We start from the raw sequence: 20,949 nt of genomic DNA, 5'->3' as shown, positions 1-20,949 counted from the left end.
AGAATGTCGTGCACGCTGGTGGACGAGTCTGGAACCCGGATTCCTCTGCAGGATGGACGAGCTGTGATTCTGGGCCGAGGTCCGGACACCGGAGTCGTCGATAAGAAATGTTCGAGGCACCAGGGTGAGGCGAAGTGCGACAGTAGTGTTGTTATTCGTGGCCAGACCCTTCTCGCCCCCTCAGATGTTTTGACTCTTTCAGTCCCCCATGAGCTGACTGAACCAACTGAACTATTATTACCAATTTGTGGAGAGATACTCCAGAACGTCACGTTGTTTTCCGTTTACGGCCACTCAAATGTAAAGAAAATGTGTTTTTTTTTTGCTTTCTGGGTTTCGGGTTGGTGATAGTTTGATTATGAATTATTATTTGAAAATGTTATTCTTTTCGATTAGAGGTTTGCTTTGATGGATTATAACCATCGTTGTCTGGATATTTTTTTATTAATCTAAAAACGATTAGTCAAACCTGAAAAAGAAAAAAAAAATAGAAATTATTTATCTGTCGGACAGATGGCCTCACATTTGACTTGGGAATACTTTGGTATACAGATGAGTTCATGGTGGACTCAATGACTGTAAGGTGTTCAGGTCCTGTGGCCGCAGAACAAGCCCAACCGTGCTGAACGGCTGGCTGAGCTGTTTGTTATAGGCTGTGTTTGGTTTTCAACAAACATGGGGCTGTGCATTATTTTCAAACCTCTCCTTAACTTTGGTTTAGTCAAGTGTGTCCAAAAACCTTAGTTATAAAGTCTGTGTGCTGTCTTTTTCACATGACTATATATTGCTGCTTAATCCTTATGGTGACAGTGAGAATTTACTTAGTTTTTCACATAATGATTCTACATTTTGGCTTAGTTTACATTAAATAGACAGCGACACAGTATTGTAATGGGTTGTTATACATCTGAGCCTGCATTTATCTGACTTGAGGGCCTGGTGAGGACCAGATGATTTTTTTTATTATGTCCTAGTTTAAAAATGATTAGAAACTAATGGTGTACTTTTTTGTATGTGATTGTTTGTCAATTGATACTTCTTGTATGTTTTTCAGTGAAAGTGGTTGCTTGTTATGCAGACCAGGATGTAGTTGTCACTGGGGTAAGAAAACACACATTCAAGTCCAGCCCTTTGATATAATCAACTTCCAAGAGAAATTACCGTTTGGTTGCCAAGTTATGCATGACTCAGCACTATGCCTCAAAACATTTTTTTTTTTTTTTTTTTAAAAGCTGATGTCAGCAGACCTTTGTTGTTTACTTCTAGACCCACCCTGGTTGTCTCACCCCATTTACTCTATGCTACAGTCCTCATCTGTCATATTTCCCTCCACAGCTGGGCCCCAATCCCAGTTTCCTGGGCAGCCAGAGGCTGGGCCGCGGCCAGTCTGGTAAACTCACCCACGGAGGCACTCTTTACCTGGTGAACCAAAGTCATCCATTTACACTCAACTTCTCTCAGAGCTCCAATGGAACAGCCGCCAGCATGGCAAAAAGAGGGCTGAAAGCCACAGATAAGACTAAAACAGGGAAGAACGGGAAAGAGGCTCAGGCGAGTCCGACGCCCAAACGCAGCATAAAGGATTTCTTTCCCACCTCTCCCACAAAGGTAGAACTTAAAGTGGCGTGTTATCTACTAGGGGTGCACCGATCGGCCCGATTTCCTTAATTTTGGGTGATCGGCAATCAGCCGATACTTGCATGTGAAACCAATCTTATTCATCGATTTTTATTTATTTATTTATTAATCTTATCGTCCTCCCCAAAGGTCTTAAAATCACCCACTGTCCCTTTTTCTATTTTGTGAGAGAGGGCTGACTGACCACCTCATATGCAGTTAAAACAAGTTCGTATTGTTTCACGGGTATTGTGCTGCCACCACAGTGCGCATGCTCATACAAAGCTGGACAGCCAGTCAAAGGTCTTCCGAAAAAGACCAGGCTTGACTTTTCTCGTTCTTTAATGAAGTCTCCTATGTTCATTCGTCTTTTATGTAAAACTGAAAAGCGTTACAAAACAGAAACATAATCAGCAGTACAAATACATTTCCATCAAACATCAATGAGCAAAATATTTGACAGAAGTAGCATCTACCATGAGCTAACAGAACAGATGTCCTATAAACCTCTATCAAATAATACTTTTTAAAAAAAACAAGCATTCACTGATTGTACTCTGTGTTACTTACATATAGAATTTTCCAAGACAAAAGCGTAGGAATCACTTCTGAAACATAAATGAAAGAACATTTACTTAATCTATTTGAGTTAACGATATCACGAAAAACCAACATAGCTGAAAATAAATCTAAAGAGTGCTCACTCTGACGCATTTCGAAAAACCAAAGAACAGAGCGCCCATTCTGACACTGCTTTTAAATCTAAGAAACATGAACCTTTGCACCTTTTATCTCAATTTATAATCTTAACATTTAAAGGTAACACAGGTATTGTTCAGTATTGTTCAGGTATTGTTTCGATAGAATAAGATTGGGACATTGAAGGTGTATGCTGTCAGACTGACTTTACAACACCTAACAGTGTCAGTTGATCAAATTCAAAATTCAAAAAAGTCAAAATTGGTATGGCCAGAATCGGAATCAGGCTTTTTAAAGATCGGTGATCAGCCAGAAAACTGCAGTCGGTGCACCCCTATTATCTACTTATTCCTTCGATGTTACAATAAATATGTTTATCATGTGAGGCTAAAATGTGAGACGGTGTCCATGTTGTTTTCTGTTTAGTCATCTAAAAGGAAATTGAGCCCGGAGAGGGGCCACAATGAGATGAAGCGACAGAGAAGAGACGAGGAGGCTTTAGATAAAGGGATGGAAGAGGAAGATGAGGAAGAGAAACTGGCTGAGGAAAAGCTGAGGCACCTGCAGGAGTTTGCTGAAAAGTCTTTGAGCGAGGAAAGCAAAGGCATCCAGTCTTCAACCTCTGCATCTTTGACCAAGGCGTGTACGATGAGCAGCTGGCAGCACATCAGCAACCTGATGCTTTACACTGCTGCAGGTGTCAAAGCAAGTAACAAGGTGGGGGCTGTTTTAAATGAACAGCTAATGAAGAATATCCTGGATATGAGACAGGACTGGGGCTGTTTTTCCTCTGTCTCATTTCATTGAATGACACATTATTTTGGTGAAAATAGGAGATTTAGGTACAGTTTTGTACACAATTAGCTGTTGTGCGATTTATTGATTATTATTTATTTATTTATCTTTTTGGCTTATGTGGCTCCTCTCTGCCTCCAGATTGCTGGGTTTGACATTGATGGCTGCATCATCACTACCAAATCTGGAAAAGTCTTTCCTACCGCACCAGATGACTGGAGGTACGCCCGCTGTCCTGACCTTTCTGTCAATTGTTAACAGCTTAAACCGTTTTCCATAACTGAATTTCTACCTCATTTGGCCTTACACCAATTGTTTCTTATGTGCACGGTTTGTTTTGTTTTGTTTATGTTTAATTACCAGGATCCTGTATCCTGAGATTCAGCCCAGGCTGGCCAGCTTGCTAAAAAAAGGATACAAGGTGGGAACGAGCCAAATGGATGGTTAACCTTTAAACCCTATTGCAATTTTGGGGGTCCCCGACTCCTCTAGCTGGGTTTTTTATTTTTATTTCAGTATAGTTTAATTTCCTAAATTTTGTATTTTCTTTGTCTGAAAATGGATTAATTTATCAAGTTTTGATTTTTCCATTTAGAAAGTTGTGTTTGGATATTATTGACCTCCAAGTAAATTCTTGCCCACATCTGTCCTTCCTTAAGTCGGTTAAAATACAAAAGCCTAGATTCAATGATAAAGTTGTTGATATCACGAATAAAGCTAAACATTTGAATTTGTCTCAAAGACTGAGAAATTGATGCTGGAGGAATGGATATTCACAGCCTCACTAATAAAACCTCAAATGAAATTAATTTTACATGACTGACAAGCTCTGATTCTCAGCTTTTCAAATCATCTTGAGTACATTAGCAGTTCAAAAGTTTTAAGTTACATTAGAACCGCAGTATTTTAGCCCTGGGAGGGAGTGCGGGCCTTTTTAGGGTAATTTATTTTCCTTTTTATATATATAAAATTAAAGCCAGTGATATATCATGAAATTTCCCCACTCTGATAGTGTTTCTTTGGATCTTCTTCCCTGACGTCTCCCTCCTCCTGCAGGTGGTGTTCTTCACCAATCAGATGGGGATCACTAAAGGCAAACTGAGACCGGAAGTTTTCAAGTCTAAAGTGGAGGATGTCCTCGCCACACTACAGCTGCCTGTGCAGGTTGGTCATGTTGTGCTGTAGGCTGACTCTCATCACCTATTTAGACACTTGGCTTAAAGCAGCATTTGGATCCCCTCCATGTTTGTGTTTCAGGTGTTTGTAGCAACCGGTCCTGGTATTTACAGGAAACCAGTGATGGGAATGTGGAATCACTTGTGTGAGAAGGTCAGAAGAAATACACGCCCATGTCAGTTAATAGCCACACCAGCAAGACCATACAATGAATTACCAGTTCCGCTCATAGAAAATGCTATTTTGTTGTTTACTGTTGTACACACACGTTTAGACTAACTGTTTATGTTTTTGCATATACCTTACCTGCACAGGCTAATGATGGTGTGACTGTTGATAAGACTCAGAGTTTTTATGTAGGAGGTAAGTGATCTTGAATGTGTGGTTTTGCTTCCCCATTATCAAATACATCTTAATTATAGGAGGCTGTGTGATATCACAGATACACACGTTCATATATTTATCTGCATTTATTAATCTGAGGTTGCGTTTTTCAAGTAAAAATAAGCGCTGAGCAGCCCTTACTGATGCAAAAGCACTTAAATTCTTTAAGTTGAATACATTGTTAGCTGTAAACCTAACACTTGATAGCAACCTTAACCATATACACACAACATCTAAGTTCACCTCTGTGCACAGATGCAGCAGGAAGGCCAGAAAATTGGGCTCCTGGAAAGAAAAAGAAGGATTTCTCCTGCAGTGACCGACTGGTAAGAGCTACAGTATTTACACTGCTTAACTGTGTCCTCCTGCCCTGACTTCTTAAGTGTGTCAAGTTGTTGATAATGTCAATGAATACATCTTAAGCATGAATTGAACGACGAACAAACCCTTCCTCCTGTTTGTCATTGCAGTTTGCGCTCAACATTGGGCTGCAGTTCCACACCCCTGAGGAGTACTTTTTGGGCTGGAAGAGCGCCCCCTACAGTCTGCCTGAATTTGACCCTGTGAGTGGAGTGTCAGCCTTTCCCAATCCTTTTTCGAGAGTATCCCCTGCCCTGCATGTTTGAGATGGTTCCTCGCTCCCAACGCGCCTGATTTGTATGAATGGATCATTTTCCAATGTTTTGCAGAGTTTCAGTTTCTCTTTTGTGAGAGAGGCGGGGTACACCCTGAACGGCTCATGATTGTCCTTATACACATGATAATTTGACAGCCTTCACACATTTTTCAGGACAATTCTCAAAGTCCAGGATTTGAATCAGTGTTGCTGGAGCACGTAAACGCCTACAACATCAAGGGCCAGGATTAGGAAACTTTGGTCTGTAATGTCTGAGAGTATATTTGTGTTCTGCGTCTGTACTCTGTTAAAAATTATTCTTGATCTGAATTAATAGAGGAAACTTGCCACCACCGCCAGGCTGTATGACCCACCATCTGCCTCTCTCACCTCCTTAAAGACAGAAGTCATTGTTGCCGTGGGTTACCCTGCATGTAAGCAAAGCCCTATGCCACCTTTCTGATCTCTCCTCCCGTCAACACCCTTCTGATCTTGATCCCTCTTCTTTTTTCTCTACAGCTGGTAAATCCACCTTCTTCCACACCCACATTATTCCAAATGGCTATGCCTACGTCAATAGGGTGAGAGCATTTTAAATGAACACACGTCTGTCACCTGAATGAGTAACGTCGCAGAATATTTGGTTTCATGTACATCAGTGTTTTATATGATCCGTAGGTTTGTTTGTCATCAGAATGCTAATCCAGCTTTTTGTTTGTGCATCAGGACACACTCGGCTCCTGGCAGAACTGTGTGTCAGCATGTGAGCGAGCTCTGAGGGAGGGCCGCAGCGTCGCCGTAGACAACACCAACCCAGATCCAGAGTCTCGCAAACGGTTGTCATATTTTTACCTATTTGTCTGTGTAATATTGCTTGTTTTACTAAACTCATGTACTTCTGCTCCACCCCACTGGAAACGCCCTGTATGTACACAGGCTTCATATGAGTGAGTCATACGTCGATGAAAATGATTACATGCAGACAGCTGAGTGTATTTGCAGGCAGGGTGTGTGTGTGTGTGTGTGTGTGTGTTTACTTTAAACTTGAATTCCCGTCACTTTTGTTTTGGCTCAATATAACACTTTATGTGCTTGACAGACTGTAGTAAAATTCATTCTTGCATTTCAAGCCTGACTGCACAAAATAGAAGAGATCCAGAGGATCACCAAAGTGAAACTACTTGTTGACCAGCAGATTTTCACCACAATGCACATCCGGCAGATTAACTGAACCACCAACAGTCATGGACCATAGTCAGCTGTTCCTATTGTTCCTAAAAATAAAAATGTCTTTCTTTTATCAATTTTCATATATATATAGTAGTATACTACCTTTTGATTTTTACTTTTTTATATACGTTTATGTTTTCAAAGAAGGTATGAAATTATACAACCCCATTTATAAAGATATTATCTAATGCTGTCGATGTCCCCTTTAAAGCTGCCTCTGTGTTTTTCTCTGTGCAGCGCAGCCTCACCACCACCTTTCCATCTGTGCTTCTTAGCAGCACTCTAAGCTGGACTTGCTTATAACTTCTCCTCATTGTTAACAACTTAAAGCTTTATTTTTCAAAAAAAGCAAACCTCTTATAGATAGCTACTTCTTGGACAAAATGTGGCTAAATGTCATGGAAGAGTGTTGCCAGAAAAGCCCAGAGAGAACACACATGCCTTCTCCTTCATGTCTCAGCCAACAAAGCTGCAGCTCTCGTAACTTGGAATACTAAAACTTTTCCTCGTCGACAAGCAGTCATACTTCAAAGCAGATAGTTGAGCCCCAAATACATTTGGCGAACCACTCACATTTAGTTTATTTTTTACGAGCAGAAACGGTGAAATCTACAGTCAGAGCTCAGTGAAACGCTTCAATTCAGCCCAGCACTCCTCTCTTTCACACACGTTTCATCGGTCCCCCCCTTTAAGGCATTCTCTTGCTTCTAATGTAAAAATTAGTGAAAATTTGAGTAAAACCAGCGTTTTAACTTTATAACCTTTGTTGTAAAACAAATTCAGCCATTCAGCCTAGAAATACTAAGACATTTCGTTTTGGTTCTTATCACCCAGCCCTAATATGTTCTAATTTTACTGTGAGAAATCAATATACACATACATATAACACTTTTTAGAATCATTGCAAGAATGCTGATAGATTTAAGTGTGTGTTTGCAGATATGTGGACGTGGCCAAGGCAGCGGGGGTATCTTGTCGCTGTTTTCACTTCTCGGCCTCTCTGGAGCAAGCCAAGCACAATAACAAAGTACGACTCACCTCTGTACACGCCCCCCTTTATACCCATGCCTGGGTTTTATCCTGATGATGACGAGTGTTTTCTGTTATTCAATGTATGATTGTCGTCCCCAGTTCCGTGACATGGTGCCATCAGACAGCAAACACGCGAAGGTCAATGACATGGTTTTCTACAGCTACAAGTAAGTTAGGCTGACCCAGATTAATATTTTTTTTGCCTGTTTTTTTGTTTTGTTTTTTGTTTGCCAAAAAGCCCATATTTTTAAAACAGAACTCAATACCTGGTTAGAATCTGTTGTTATGTCTTTGCTGCTTGTTGAAATGAGAGTGTCACACTGTGAGAGGAAACTTCAGAGGAATGGTTTCCCGATTGTGCGCTGACTGCTGTGATCTGTCTCTGTCTTTCCGGATAGGAAACAATTTGTGGCTCCTGCTCTTTCTGAGGGATTCTCTGAGATCCTCCACATCCACTTTGTTCCAAACTTTAAAGACAGCCAGTCTGAAACTTTGTTCAGACAGTTCTCTGAGGGATGACTGAACACTTTTTGATATGACAAAAAGAAACACATGCAACGTCCCTTTAAAGTAAGTGACGGTTACTGGGCTGTCTGGAGCAGTGTTGCTTTGAAAACAGTTAGACTTTAGGGTCAACAGGTTCTTTATTCTAACAATATTACAAAAATCAAGTAAACATATTAACATGAATGTACAGATTTAGTTTGATAAACCATGCTGTGTACACACTGAACAAATAGGAGTTTGTTGGAAATAACAAAGAAAATTACCTTTTTTGTACTGCACCTAAGATTTAAAAACTTATTGTCACCCAGTTTTACAATAAAGCTTTGAAAATCTGGTCAATGTAGCCTATTCATGATTTGATATAAAGATTCCAGTGTTTTAGAAGTGCGTGATGATGTTGGATCACCATTGTGTTGGCCAGTGAATTCTTATCAGCCCAAAATGAACTTTGACAGGTAGATAAGGTCAAATTTGCCATTGTTGTGGGCATTGTCATGATTGTATGTGGTGGGAGACATAAGCCAGGTAGAGTAGGATGAAGTTTACAATTCTGTTTGAAAATTTAACTATTACAAGTGGGGTTTTTTGTATGTTGTCCAGTATATCTGTATATATTAAAAGCAAGCAGTGTATTTTATGTCTGCATCTGCCCTTCAGGAGAGACTCGATACACTAAATTTGAAAAAATACATGTTCATGCATTGAATGCAGCATTTGTAGTTATCCAAAATTAGTAAGTATCACATTTTTTGCATGATTACTACATTATATGGAAAGACAGAATCCCTCCTCTCCCACCCTGTTGATCAGATAAGTTATCCATTGGTAAGGCTTGAACGAGACCAATCAGACCCACGGGCTGATTCTGGACCTGCTCACTTGATCTCTGGCAGGAACGTTATCTCCTCACCTAGATGCTCCTTCAGCCACGGCATTATCCCGAAGAGGTCGATGTGAAAGTCTCTAGCCTTAGCATGTTTCTCAACAGCCGAGTAGAGCTTGTTACACACGTCTAAGGTGCCCCAGCTCACGACTCCCACCTGAGGAGAAAATAAATATTTGAGTCAGACAGCACAGTTCATCATCAAGATCTCATAAATTAAAAGAGACATCCAAACCTGAAAGAAGCGCTTTCTTTTCTGCAGGAACAGGGATCCACCAGAGTCTCCTACAAACATAAAGACATGTAACTGTTATCGGAATCCCACATAGTTAAAGTGCCATGGCAGTAACACGCAGATTCCAGACCTTTGCAGGTGATGCCATCATGGTATCCTTCGGTGCCCCCAGTGCAGAGGAATCTGTCAGGGACATACTCATCCAAAGTCACATCTGTGGGTTCTGTCAGTGTTTGCCTGGCCTTCTCAACACAGGCAGGCCTCTGCAGACAGACGCATAATGCATCGTAATATTGTGTGCATTTAAACCATGCATTTTTAACACATTACAGATGACAGGCATGAAAAACGCTTCACCTGAGTTTGTGTGTGGATGTGTGTTGAATCGCGGTTAATCGTCTTATGGATGAAAAACGCAGGAGTCACCTTGTGAGGTAATAGTTCCTTCCCTGTTCACACACAGCAAATTTACTCCATGAGAGCTCCGGGAGTACTTATACCCTGCTACACCCGTGGTTTAATTTCTTAACGATAGGTTAAAGGACACATACTATGCTCCCCACAGGTAGAGTTGATTTTCCTCATGGCTCGTGAGGCTGGTATAGTGCATGGCAAGCAGATAGGTCTGTTGCACAACATTGAATAAACACACATCAAGTGAAAAAGTTCAGTAGTTTTCGTAAAGATCACCTTCCACATTCACTTCTTTTAAATGGGTCAACTGATGATGCTCCTAACTTGTCTCTGGTTGATGTTTTAAGATTTTTTCTGTGGCCTTATCTTACCTGGCTTTCCAGGACAGTGGGATACTGCTGTTTGTCTGTACCAGAGCCACATCATAGTCATAGAACTCAGACACGTTTCTCTGACGAAGTGCGCTGACGTTGTAGTTGGGGTGCATGATCACCTTGTTGACTTTCACTTGTCCCTCACCTGGGAACAAACGGGTAACATGAAGAAAGGAGTTAAGTGATCAGGTTTTAGAAATAAAAACAAAACTGGACCTTGATTATTTTTTATACTAACCATAGGTTACGCTCAGCTGCGTTGCGACTCTGCCTGTGCTCTCTTTGGCAAAGCAGTGAGCAGCCGTCAGCACCCAGTTCTGGCTTACAATGGTTCCAGAACAGTGCTTTTTAATTCCCCACTCAGGCTGTTGGGGAGGTCAGAATGATTATGTGACACAGCCCACTTTAAGTTTACATTATGCTTTCAGTGGCAAAGTTCTTACTGATTTCAGAGTCACGTGCCAGGGTGTGGTAAAGGCTTTTTCTGGATCGTCCTCATGTTTCTTGGAGATGTCCTCCTGAGCGATCCCACACATTGTTACAGTACTGTCACCTGTTGTATGAAAAATGACCACCGCCTTAGTTACACTATATTTCAATACATAACTTTCAGAAAGTGAGAAATATAAAACGATTTTTACTATGAAGCTAATGCCAAAAACGTGGTCGATTTAGTGATTTTGGGGTTTGAAGTTGAGTGAATGCTGCTACTCACTAATGATGCTGTTAAACACTTCTCCCAGTGTCCGGAAGTCTTTCAGAATGAAGACATGCTGCTCACTAGTTTTCTGTGAGGCCAGAGAGTTCAGCTCCTCTTTCTTCACTATCTCTCCAACACCAAATACGTAGACATCTGAAAAATGCACAGTAACATTTTTCTGATGTCACTCTGGTGAAGCAGTGACTGCTGCTCTCGTTGAGAGTAATTTTAATAGGAAATTTACAATGTGCATGATAACTTCCATTTGAAAACTCCTAGATAAATTTTTATCACGATACCTAGCATTTTCTCTTTTGTGTGATCGAAGGGCTTGTTATCATATTCCAATATGTTTCGGATCTGGGCCAAAGCACTCTGAGGCTTTGCCCCGGTGTTGGAGTAACCTGCAGGGAAAAAGATGGGAATTTACTTCATAACAGATTGTTTTGAGCAGTAGTTTATGACTCTTCATGAGTTTTTACCATCTGTTTCGATGATGATGATGTGCTGGGTCTCATTAAAATGATTCTTTGCACTGTTTTGCTTGAAGAAATTGATCCTCTCACTGACTTGATGCAGTGCAGAGTGGAGGTTGGTACCTGTCTTACGCCCATGGCCTACAGAGGAACAAGCACAAAGGATTGAATCTCTGGGACATTAATTCATGATCAATTTGATTCCATATTTAACACATTGAAGTAACATGATTCTGCTGAACTGCACTGATCAGCCCATCTTGATGAGATTAAACCCCAGAAGATGAAAATATAAGGTTATTTAATGAAGGAGGAAAAGATGAGTCCTACTATGGTAGTCAAATTCCAGCAGGGTCTCAATGACTTCGTCGGCATCACCACTTATGTGTGTGTCTCTGATTTCTACAATGACTTTGACCTCAGTGGCAAATGACACCACGTGGAAATTCAGCTGTACGTCGTAGCTGTCGAGCTGGGGAGACAATGAAGGAGACAAGCTTCACTTTTACTGCAAGAGGAAGACCAATGGAATATCAAACCAAAAGTATTTTACACTGAGCTCTTTTGGTGCAGACCTTTCTGATCAGAGCAATAGTGGCATTCCTGGAGACTTCAAAGTCTTCCTTTTTAATGCTCCCTGATGTGTCCAGTAAAATGTAGACATTCATACGGCTGACTTCTCCCACACGAAAGGCTCGGCCAAAGGAAGGGCCCTCTCCTTGCACACACATACACAAAGCCTGTTGATTTATGTTCATCTTTAGACAACTTTATGAACATGGAACGTCATGTTCTAGACCCACTTTTCTTTTTGGCGTCAGGAGAGAAAACATCCATCAATCCTGCGAGTGATCCTGCCAAGGCTGCAGCCACAGAGCTGGGGGAGTCAAAGGTATTTGGACCTACAATTAAGTACCAAAACATCACGCATCAAGAACAATTAACCTTTCTGTTGCCACAGGGGAAGTTGGTGATGATAAGTGGAAACAAGTCGAGAATTATTTGTTCTGATCGGTTCTATTTCTTTTGTAAAAGAAAGGAGTCGTGTTATTTCTAAACTAGGTTGGAAAATCATTTTTAAACACCTTGGCACCGTGGTGCTGAGCCACTCCACTCTCTGTTCTCCAAGCAAACCCTTTCAGCCGACCCAAGTAGATGCAGACCAGCCTGACACCAGTAAGTCACCTTCTCTCCCCTAAGAAACTGGCCGACTGACCTCTGGCCTCCCGGGGGAATACCAGGGTCATCACAGTCATCAGCTGTATTAAAAAATGTGGGCTTAATTATTGTAAAAGACTGCACAAGTTTCTTGTGTTTACCTTGAATTCTATTGCACTGGTGTTTAATGTGCAAATGTAGCTGTTACATGCATTTATGCTTTGTTATGAGCAACATTTGAATTGTTTCCTCACCGTGATCATCACAAATGGGAGCGGCTCCCGTCCACTCTCCAGAGAGAGTGCAGTTTCTCTGTTCCGACCCGGACAGGGTGAACCCGTCCTGGCAGGAGAAACTCTGTGTCATCCCAACACGGAACCACTGATTCCTGGGCCAGATGACCCCATTGTCCAGCTGGAGCTGAGCCGGACACAACACGTCTGTATGCACAGAGAGAAGTACGTACAGAAGAAGGAGGATGTTAAAGGATGATTTAAAAAAAAAAAAAAAAGAAAGAAAGACCACAATGATCTGAAGACGTTTGCAAAAATATTACCTTTGCATGTGGCCGTGGACGTAGGTCTGCCACTAGATAATCTCATGGGTGACCACTCTCCATCAGCACCACAGACCCTGTAGCTGACGGGCGAGGGGTACGTCCCCAAGTCACAGTGATAGGTCAGCACGCTGCCCTCCAAGCCTCCCTATGGTAAAAAAAGATGTTGGAAGAAATAACATGACGCCGTTCAGTAAAGAGATGCTTCATTTTTCATACCTTCCACTTCCTTTTTGTCGTTGTTGAATATCAACTTACAAAGTTAGTGTTGTTAATTTTACATACATGCTTTATACCAGTTTTAACAGTTTAACTGTAATTCACCACTTCACCGCTTTACAGATTGTTTTTAAGTTGTTCTTGTTCCTTATTTTTTTGTCCAAGCGCTAAGGACTACTTTGTCTTTTTTGCAATTGTAATTGTTTCATATTCAGTGACGCCTGAAAACTGAATAATGCATTTAATGTGTTTAATGTGTCGTGTTGGTGTAAAATGGGAGGCATGTTAAAAATGAAAAGTGGTACTCCACATGTAATTTTTACCTGTGAATAGGTGACACTTCCGCCTTTGATGCTCTCAGTAGTTGAGCAGTTCAGAGGCTGTGCATCCTCGTAACCCGCTTCTTCCTCATAATCATAGTTGTACTCCTGCAGAGATACTGGAGCACCAAGGGTAAATGCACATGCATATGGCAATAACACATATAAATCTGACTAAAGTCAAACACAAAAACTCTTACCTCCCTGGATGGAAATGGACAGTAGTATCCACAGTATAGACTTAACACACATGACCAGATTCTACAGCAGCGGATTTTTGTCTCGAAGTGGCAGGAAACGCAACTGAAACACATCTGAATTGACATGCAGCTAACTGCTTTATTTGATGGATGATTACCCAATAACACAGCAGTACCAAACAGGGAGAGAGAGATTGAGCAATTTAGGACAGCACACAGATTTACTGTCACACTTTCATTTTTGGTGAAGTTTCCTCTTTCCCCTGCACCAGGATTCTTTGAAGCATTATGTTGTTGTACTAAGTACTAACAAAAGTGGCCACATCTTTTAGCACTCAGCCACAACTTCATGAGTGAGCTTGCCATCTGGAAATGACACTGACACTTCTTGCTGGTCTTCACCATTTCCCACACCTGACATCACCATACAAAATAAGAATTATACTAAAAGACTGAGACTGTGCTGTGCCGACTGTGTGCCAATGTTCTTTGGTTCAAAGTGCCGTGTGTGACTGCCAATGTTTGTTTTCAGTGTGTTTGTGCAACTGCTTACCCTGACTTGGGCATGCGAGTGTGTTTCATTTAAACATTGTAGGCGCATAATTATGGAGATTATAGAGACTTATAGAGACCCTCACCTCCACCACTTACCCCTTCTCTGTCCCTCCTCAGGGGCTCAGTCCTCTCAGCTGACTCGGCTTTGCTCAGCGCTGTGGAGGACCCTCTGAAACTCTTTTGTTACTAGTCAAGCACAATAAAAAAACACGAGAAACACAGATTGCAACTGCTCCAGGCAAAAACGACGAAAGGACAACGAGCAGCAAGCATGGATATTTTCAGAACTGGAGACTGAATCCTTTCATGCAAATTATATTGTTTTTATTGTTCATTTTCATGTGGATTATGTTGATGGATCTGCAACAAAGGACTGGGCTGTGCCGGAGGACTGAAGGCCAAAGGCTATCACAGCTACAGTGGAGGTTTACGGTCCGTGCAAAATGAACAATGATAAGAAAACTCAGGAAAATCTTTTTCAAACACCCTTGCAAAGAAACAGGTCTCTTCATGGTATCCTCCAACAAGTTTATATCAAATCATTGGGCCCTTTGAGAGGAGATTTTTTGACCAGAGTCCCTTTTCCTTCCCAGACAGACTAAAGATGTCTGACCTAACTCAAGTCACAGTATACTCAGACTCCTCAGACATTTACAAGGTAAGCAGGACAGTTCACAGGTTAAGAATCCAGTGAATTCAAAGACTTCTGGAACTCTTTTATGTGCTTAGGGCCTAAAGAGACCCTCCAGGATGATCGCAGTCCACCTCTTTGTAACATAGTACATGGAGTTTTGTAATTAATGGGGAAAGAAAAGTGAAGATCCTATCTGTCTTAAGCATTCCCAGTTCAATTCTGGAGTTCTACCAGAGGTTGCAAATTGTATCAAATGTCAGGAAGCAGATGAAGTCTGTTCAGTTCTCATGAAGATGAATGTGGTGAAGTGCAGCCATGGTGGCTTTTATAATGTTGTAATCTCTTTATGTTGACAGAACAACAATAAGCAATTATTTGTTCACAGTTACTGTCTTGCAAAGCTCAATCTTGATTCTGGTTTGCAGCATGTTGTATTTTTAACAAGAAACTAACCCAGAGTGAACGGGGACTGTAGCTAAGTATTACTTAGCATTCAAAGCTAGACAAGGTAACAGTGACCAATTACTCATTATTCATTGATAGCATGATTTTTGCACATTTTACTACTCTTTCCTACCCATAAATTTAAAGGTGCAATTTCTAATAGGCACTTGTTTCTGTTGAATAACCCAGAAGCTACTTTCATCAGGTTTGTATATCAATTAATTAATCAAAAGGATATTTAGATTAATTTAGAAGGAACAATAGGAATATGACCAGTAATTTTGTACACAGTTAGGCTAATTTGATCTTAGATTGCGATGGAAACCAGTCTTTAGTTCTCAGCATTGGTTTGGGATTTGGTGCAGTAACAAAACGCATGCATAGTTCTGTGCAAAAGTCTTGAGACACTCCATTTGTTTATGTTTAGTTTCAAAGGTGATCTTTGAAAGTTGAGCAATAGCTCTTCAGGCTGCCTGAAGCCTTTTCTAACTCTAAAGATGAACTAGTACTGTGTCTACACATAACATCCTGACAAAGAACCAAATTCAAATGGTACCTACAAAAAATGGCAAAGTTAAAGTGACATTTATTAGTATTCTTGGTATCAGCAAAGTGATTTACAAAGATCTCTTTGACAAAAAACTTGGAATATCTTGGCATCTTGTGCAGTGGTTCGTAATATTTGAAGAAACAAAACCTCATCAGAAATGGTTTCCATGGAACCACGGAGTTTGTTTATGCCTTATATACTGTATTTCCATTTAGGTTTACACCTATTTCCCATTGTCCTTGCAACATAAAGGGAAGTACCATAGAATCTGCTTTAACCTGTGGCACTGTAAGACTTTTATCACAAATGATTTCCCCGTACCTCAAGAGAAGTCACAAATACGCACACATAATTACATACGAAGCTTCATTCACATTAATGTTGACCAAAATGTTGCTTAGACAGATAGCAAAAAGGGAGTGACTATTGGGGAGCATTTAGATTCCAAGGAGTCTGATAACTTTCTCAGGTGCTGGTATGACCAAACAAAAGGAAATATGTAGCGACTTAAAAAATGATTCAATTTGAATGCTATGGTCACATTAGAAGTGATTTGAATGTGAATTACTGTGTCCAGTGACCTTAGCAACAAGAAGCTACGGCCTCACCTCATAAAGCTGTTTCAGCTTTTTTTTGAAAGCAGAAGAAAGATATTTCTCATTCAAAAAGTTACAACATACTAGTTAGAAATAGAATTTAAATTAAATTGATAACTCCTTTATTTTCATTTCCAGTTTTCTTCTGTTTTTTCCCTGTTCTGCTTTTCACAGAATGTGTTCTGTAACCCTGCCTTTGAGCTGGAGGGGGAGCAAGAAGACAGGGTGGAGGGATTCAGGACATCTTCCTCCACCCCTGAACTGATCAAACCACCGGCAGCTAGTGAGTCACCTTGTCAATTACCCGCTTAATCATTTAAACAAATTCAGATAACGTTATGTCCAATTTGTCTTGCTATAAGTATAATTATATATAAACCTCCAATACAATCATAATGACTGTATAAGGATTAATATGTTTACATGTTTGTGTCTGTCCTTCAGGCCTAAGTCGTGGTCTTTTGGGGTTGTATGTGATGCGTCTTCGGGGTCCAGGCTGGGGCTTGGTGGTGGCCTCTGCTGCTGCCCTGCTCCTGTTAGCAGCCCTTGGACTGGCGCTGGCCCTCATTCTCACGCGTTAGTCCCTATTTCACCACAACTTGGTTATAGTGAGATTATTTTATTCACTTAGATTGCTACTAACTGATCTTACTGTAGAGTTGCCTTGTGTGAGAAAATGTAGGACGGAAGCCATGCATCAGTGCACATGCTATCTACAGTACATTAACAGTAATTTCTTGATCAAAGATTTCCTTCATTTCAAATAATTCTGTGTTCCCTTTTCAGAGATTAAAGGCCAGGCAGTGGAAGGTCAGTTGCTGCCAACAGGCACTCCAGACCTGCAGAATGCAGGAAATGAAGCATCCCATACTTTACCAACAGTCCCTGCTAACAGAAGTGAAATAGACAGCACGGGCACCCCACAGCCTGCAAACAACCCCCCATCTGAAACAAGCATGTCTATTCTAACCCAACAGAAATGTTGCCTTTTTTCTGTTTCTTTTTGTTTACCCCAGATAAAGTTTTTATTTCTGCCTCTCAGGTTGTGGAGGTGTTATGACTGACTCTGAAGGCAGTTTCAGTTCCCCAAACTACCCAGGCTCCTACCCCCCCAACTCACTGTGTGTGTGGGTGATCCGGGTCCCGCCCCCTAACTTGGTCCAGATACACGTTTCCTCTTTGACAGTGGAAGGACCATCACCATGTCTGTTTGACTGGCTGGAGGTGCAGGAACAGATTGAGCAGAGTTCTGTGATCACCAGGTCAGTCAGGTCCCAAGGAAGATGGAAAAAGTTGCTCCTTTCATTTTCAGCCCCTAAGTCAAGAAACGGAGCAACATTATTTCAAACTGCAGGTAGATGGCGCTAAAGGTCTGTGCATATTTGGAGAGCTCTTCCACGTGCTCAGGCCTTGTTGAAAAAATTGCAGTTCATGTGAATACTTTGACCTTTTTGCTTACTTACATTCTTGGAAAGTGCTGCAGGATGACATAACCCCTGCCCACAAATGCTTTCAGGAATTTCATATTTTTAAGGTTCAAGGTTTAAGGTTCAACCAAAGGCTGTCCTAGAGAGATGACTAAAAACAAAGGTTATTCAAATAAATTTCTTTCCTGCAGGTTCTGTGGTAACGCTGCACCACCCACAGTCAACACAAACAGTAGCACAGTGTGGGTCACCTTCCGCTCTGATGGGAGCATTGCAGGCAACGGCTTTGCGGCACAGTACAGAGCCATACTGCCTGGACACAGTCAGTATTCTGCATTCGAAAGCACATGTATGCTAATGCAACAATGCTCATGTCCATTTGCTGTAAGTATATGTTGTGTGTGTCCTCAGGGAGCTGCTCCAGAGAGGAGTTCATGTGTGACAGTGGGCGCTGTCTGCTGCCTGTGTCTTTGTGTGACGGCCATCCAAACTGTCACGACCAAACGGATGAGTCGAACTGCAGCCATAAACACAAGGGTCTGAGAGAATTAGCTGTGCTCAAAACAATAACCCGAGTTTAAATGTGTCCTTAAAAAGAACACAAGAGTGACCTTGTGAACAATGCTGCTTCATAGGTTGTGGTGGCCAGGAGTTTGGGCCAAATGGTTACCTTGAAAGTCCAAATCACCCAATGCCATACCCTCATCAACAGGTACAGGCAGAATCATTTGACACGATACCAAACTGGCAGGAACAGAACAGTGACACTAATCTCTTTTTTTATCTTTTCTTTAGCTGTGCATATGGCATTTATCTGTTGGTGAGGGTCAAGTCATTACACTGAGCTTCAAAAACTTCAGCTTGGAAACTCAGAATGTGTGTGAGTTTGACTATGTGGAGGTGCACGACAGCGCCAACACTGCAGCTGGAAGGGTTTTGGGGAGGTGAGATGCCCCACAGTAATCGTCTCTCAATTGTTCAAATTTTGTCTGATGAGAGGTATCTAAAGATAAATGTGTCTCTTTTTTATGTGAGCTGTATAATAATATTATATTCTCTACCAGGTTTTGTGGTTCCACCTTCCCACCGGACCTGACCTCCTCTGGCCCCCACATGACAGTGGTGTTTGTTGCTGATGAGGGAGTGGCTGACAGTGGCTTCAATGCAACATACCAAGCTGTTTCTCTACAGGACAGTGAGTTGTTGCATTAGTAAAGCTAGTTTGAGTCTATATAACTGTTAAATTAACTATTTCCCATGTGGCTGTTTCCATGTTTTTGAGAGGGCACCTTGAAAAAATAACGTACTGTGATGTGTTTTGTTGGTGGATGTGGATAAAATAATGCACATTTGATTTAGATAAAAAATATTACGTTTGGAGTGTGGAATATTCTTCATTCCAGCAGAACCTAATTCCATCTGTGAAACATGGTGGTAGTATCGTTTGGGGCTGTTGCTGCATCGCGACAAAAAGGAAACATTGGTTGTTGTTTTTTTCTAATACCTTATTATATGAAGTGACCTGTCCTCACAAGTTATGATTTGGTGCTAAACAATAAAACTGTAAAACTTTGCTAAATCAAAAAGTGAACTGTCAGGATGTCTCTCTGTGGGCTGAATTGTAAGAAAAAGTGAGTTATGCACCGACCGATGTATTTTAGCTTTCTATAAACCTATCTTTTACACTTAAATCTTCTATTTATTAAAGGGACATGTGGCCCCAGCCAGTTTACCTGCAGTACAGGGGAGTGCCTTCAGCACCAGTGGCTGTGTGACGGATGGAATGACTGTCCCGATGGAGCTGATGAACAGGGCTGTGGCAACTCCACCTACCCTCCCTTCAGTGAGTCCGTTATCGCTGACCTCGATCAGTTAGTGCAGTAGTTTTTGTCTCCACAGGAGGAATTTGTTGTTGAGGACACGAGAAGGAGTGCAATTGCTCAGAGGGAATAATTTAAGCTTTTCGGTTAAAATAAAGGTTGAACAAATTGTCCAGCTGCAAATCATAAAGGTTGCTGGTAATTTCTGATTGTCATAATTGAAATCCGTCAGCTATTTCAGTGACTAATAATTTATTTCCACTCAAAACAAAACCAGCTTCGTCATGTGAATTTATAGAAGTGGAGATGTGCCTGGGCCTCAGCTATAACCTCACCTCATTCCCCAATATCTGGCTGCCCATTGCTGACCAGAGAGAAGCTGCCAGACTCCTGCAACAGCATCGGGTAGAAGCTACCTTCATAACTCATCTTAAAAGTCAATCCATAATAAGAACTTATTTGACGCCCAGTTTCTTTTCATGTTAGACGTCTACACTCACACTCTCCTTTTTCTTGGTTTTATTGCCCAGGTGTTAATGGAGCTGGCTTGCTTAAAGCCTCTGCAGAGGTTTCTGTGTGGGATGTTTCTTCCTCAGTGCAGCCCTCAGGGTGGCGTCCTCCAGCCATGCCGCTCGGTCTGTTCCTCCGCCGAGCATCAATGCAGCCAGGCACTGGATCTGCTCTCCTCCAGCTGGCCCTTCAACTGCCACCTTCTTCCTGACTCACAAAACCCCATGGAGTGTTCACAGCCTTGAATATTTTACTGGGAAAAAAAAACGCATCCAGTCCCACCTCATACTAGTTTTTGAACTAGGGAAACACTTGGCCTGCTCAAAGGCCTGAACTGGAGACACGTGGAAACCACACTAAAACCAGCAGGTGTGCAGGTTTTCAAGCAAGCACATTTTTTAACGCATCCAGAATACTGTGGACACAAAGCAATTTATGGTGTAACTTCAAAATAGATATTTAGAGGTTGAAAGAGTTAAGAGTTGTGCAAGTTCTGTTCCAGCAAAGCAAACTGTTAAGTTTACAGTCTCAGAGAGACATGGGTATGATCTGGGGCACCGGGTTGTGCAACTGGTTGAACAGGCGCGTCCTGTACAGAGGCTGAAGCAGCCTTTGTTGCACATCATTCCCCTTCTCTCCATCTCTGACCCGCTTCCTGTCAAGCTACTTTTAAAGTAATAAAGGCCACTAATGCCATCCAAAAAAATCCTTTAAAAAGATGAAAAAGTTTGCTGTAAATTGTCTTTTTGCACCATTTCTTCTCTTGACATCGACAATGTTAAAAAAAAACATAAAATACAAAATGAACACTGAAAAAGTAAC

General features: G+C 41.4%; 3 protein-coding genes across 4 annotated transcripts; 2 read left to right on the top strand and 1 right to left on the bottom strand.

Moving 5' to 3' along the window:
- Positions 1 to 3: 3 nt before the first annotated feature.
- Positions 4 to 8,506, top strand: pnkp (polynucleotide kinase 3'-phosphatase). Its single transcript, XM_072392960.1, has 17 exons — positions 4 to 124; positions 1,055 to 1,101; positions 1,336 to 1,608; positions 2,743 to 3,033; positions 3,253 to 3,332; positions 3,475 to 3,532; positions 4,168 to 4,275; positions 4,369 to 4,440; positions 4,602 to 4,650; positions 4,927 to 4,997; positions 5,142 to 5,234; positions 5,625 to 5,721; positions 5,807 to 5,868; positions 6,014 to 6,123; positions 7,457 to 7,544; positions 7,649 to 7,716; positions 7,948 to 8,506. Exons 1-17 carry the CDS (start codon positions 4 to 6, stop codon positions 8,066 to 8,068), a joined length of 1,809 nt encoding a protein of 602 aa, XP_072249061.1. The 3' UTR covers positions 8,069 to 8,506.
- LOC140314636 (complement C2) lies at positions 8,175 to 13,724 on the bottom strand. The gene is made up of 19 exons (XM_072392956.1): positions 13,592 to 13,724; positions 13,395 to 13,510; positions 12,853 to 13,000; positions 12,551 to 12,736; positions 12,224 to 12,397; positions 11,942 to 12,040; positions 11,714 to 11,856; positions 11,469 to 11,610; positions 11,145 to 11,279; positions 10,962 to 11,066; positions 10,678 to 10,815; positions 10,406 to 10,515; positions 10,201 to 10,327; positions 9,960 to 10,107; positions 9,726 to 9,799; positions 9,532 to 9,623; positions 9,305 to 9,437; positions 9,175 to 9,224; positions 8,175 to 9,096 (listed from the first exon to the last, which is right to left on the bottom strand). Exons 1-19 carry the CDS (start codon positions 13,641 to 13,643, stop codon positions 8,932 to 8,934), a joined length of 2,337 nt encoding a protein of 778 aa, XP_072249057.1. The 5' UTR covers positions 13,644 to 13,724; the 3' UTR covers positions 8,175 to 8,931.
- Positions 13,725 to 14,203: 479 nt separating this feature from the next.
- mfrp (membrane frizzled-related protein) lies at positions 14,204 to 20,933 on the top strand. Of its 2 annotated transcripts, none has more exons than XM_072392950.1 (13): positions 14,204 to 14,804; positions 16,545 to 16,653; positions 16,815 to 16,946; positions 17,157 to 17,324; positions 17,413 to 17,632; positions 17,989 to 18,119; positions 18,209 to 18,334; positions 18,433 to 18,509; positions 18,593 to 18,741; positions 18,862 to 18,992; positions 19,506 to 19,640; positions 19,895 to 20,022; positions 20,148 to 20,933. In XM_072392950.1, the coding sequence occupies exons 1-13, from the start codon at positions 14,751 to 14,753 to the stop codon at positions 20,370 to 20,372; spliced, it is 1,785 nt and encodes a 594-aa protein (XP_072249051.1). In that variant the 5' UTR covers positions 14,204 to 14,750; the 3' UTR covers positions 20,373 to 20,933. The 2 variants fall into 2 exon arrangements, with proteins under 2 accessions (XP_072249051.1, XP_072249052.1); XM_072392951.1 differs by having other exon boundaries at positions 17,157 to 17,360; positions 17,392 to 17,632.
- Positions 20,934 to 20,949: the final 16 nt, after the last annotated feature.

The sequence above is a fragment of the Leuresthes tenuis genome, unplaced genomic scaffold (assembly GCF_036924035.1).
Source record: "Leuresthes tenuis unplaced genomic scaffold, fLeuTen1.0.hap1 SCAF_9, whole genome shotgun sequence".
NCBI classification, from domain to species: Eukaryota; Metazoa; Chordata; class Actinopteri; order Atheriniformes; family Atherinopsidae; genus Leuresthes; species Leuresthes tenuis.
The sequence above is the reverse complement of the archived record's forward strand: the minus strand, read 5'-3'. Positions and strand labels throughout refer to the sequence as shown.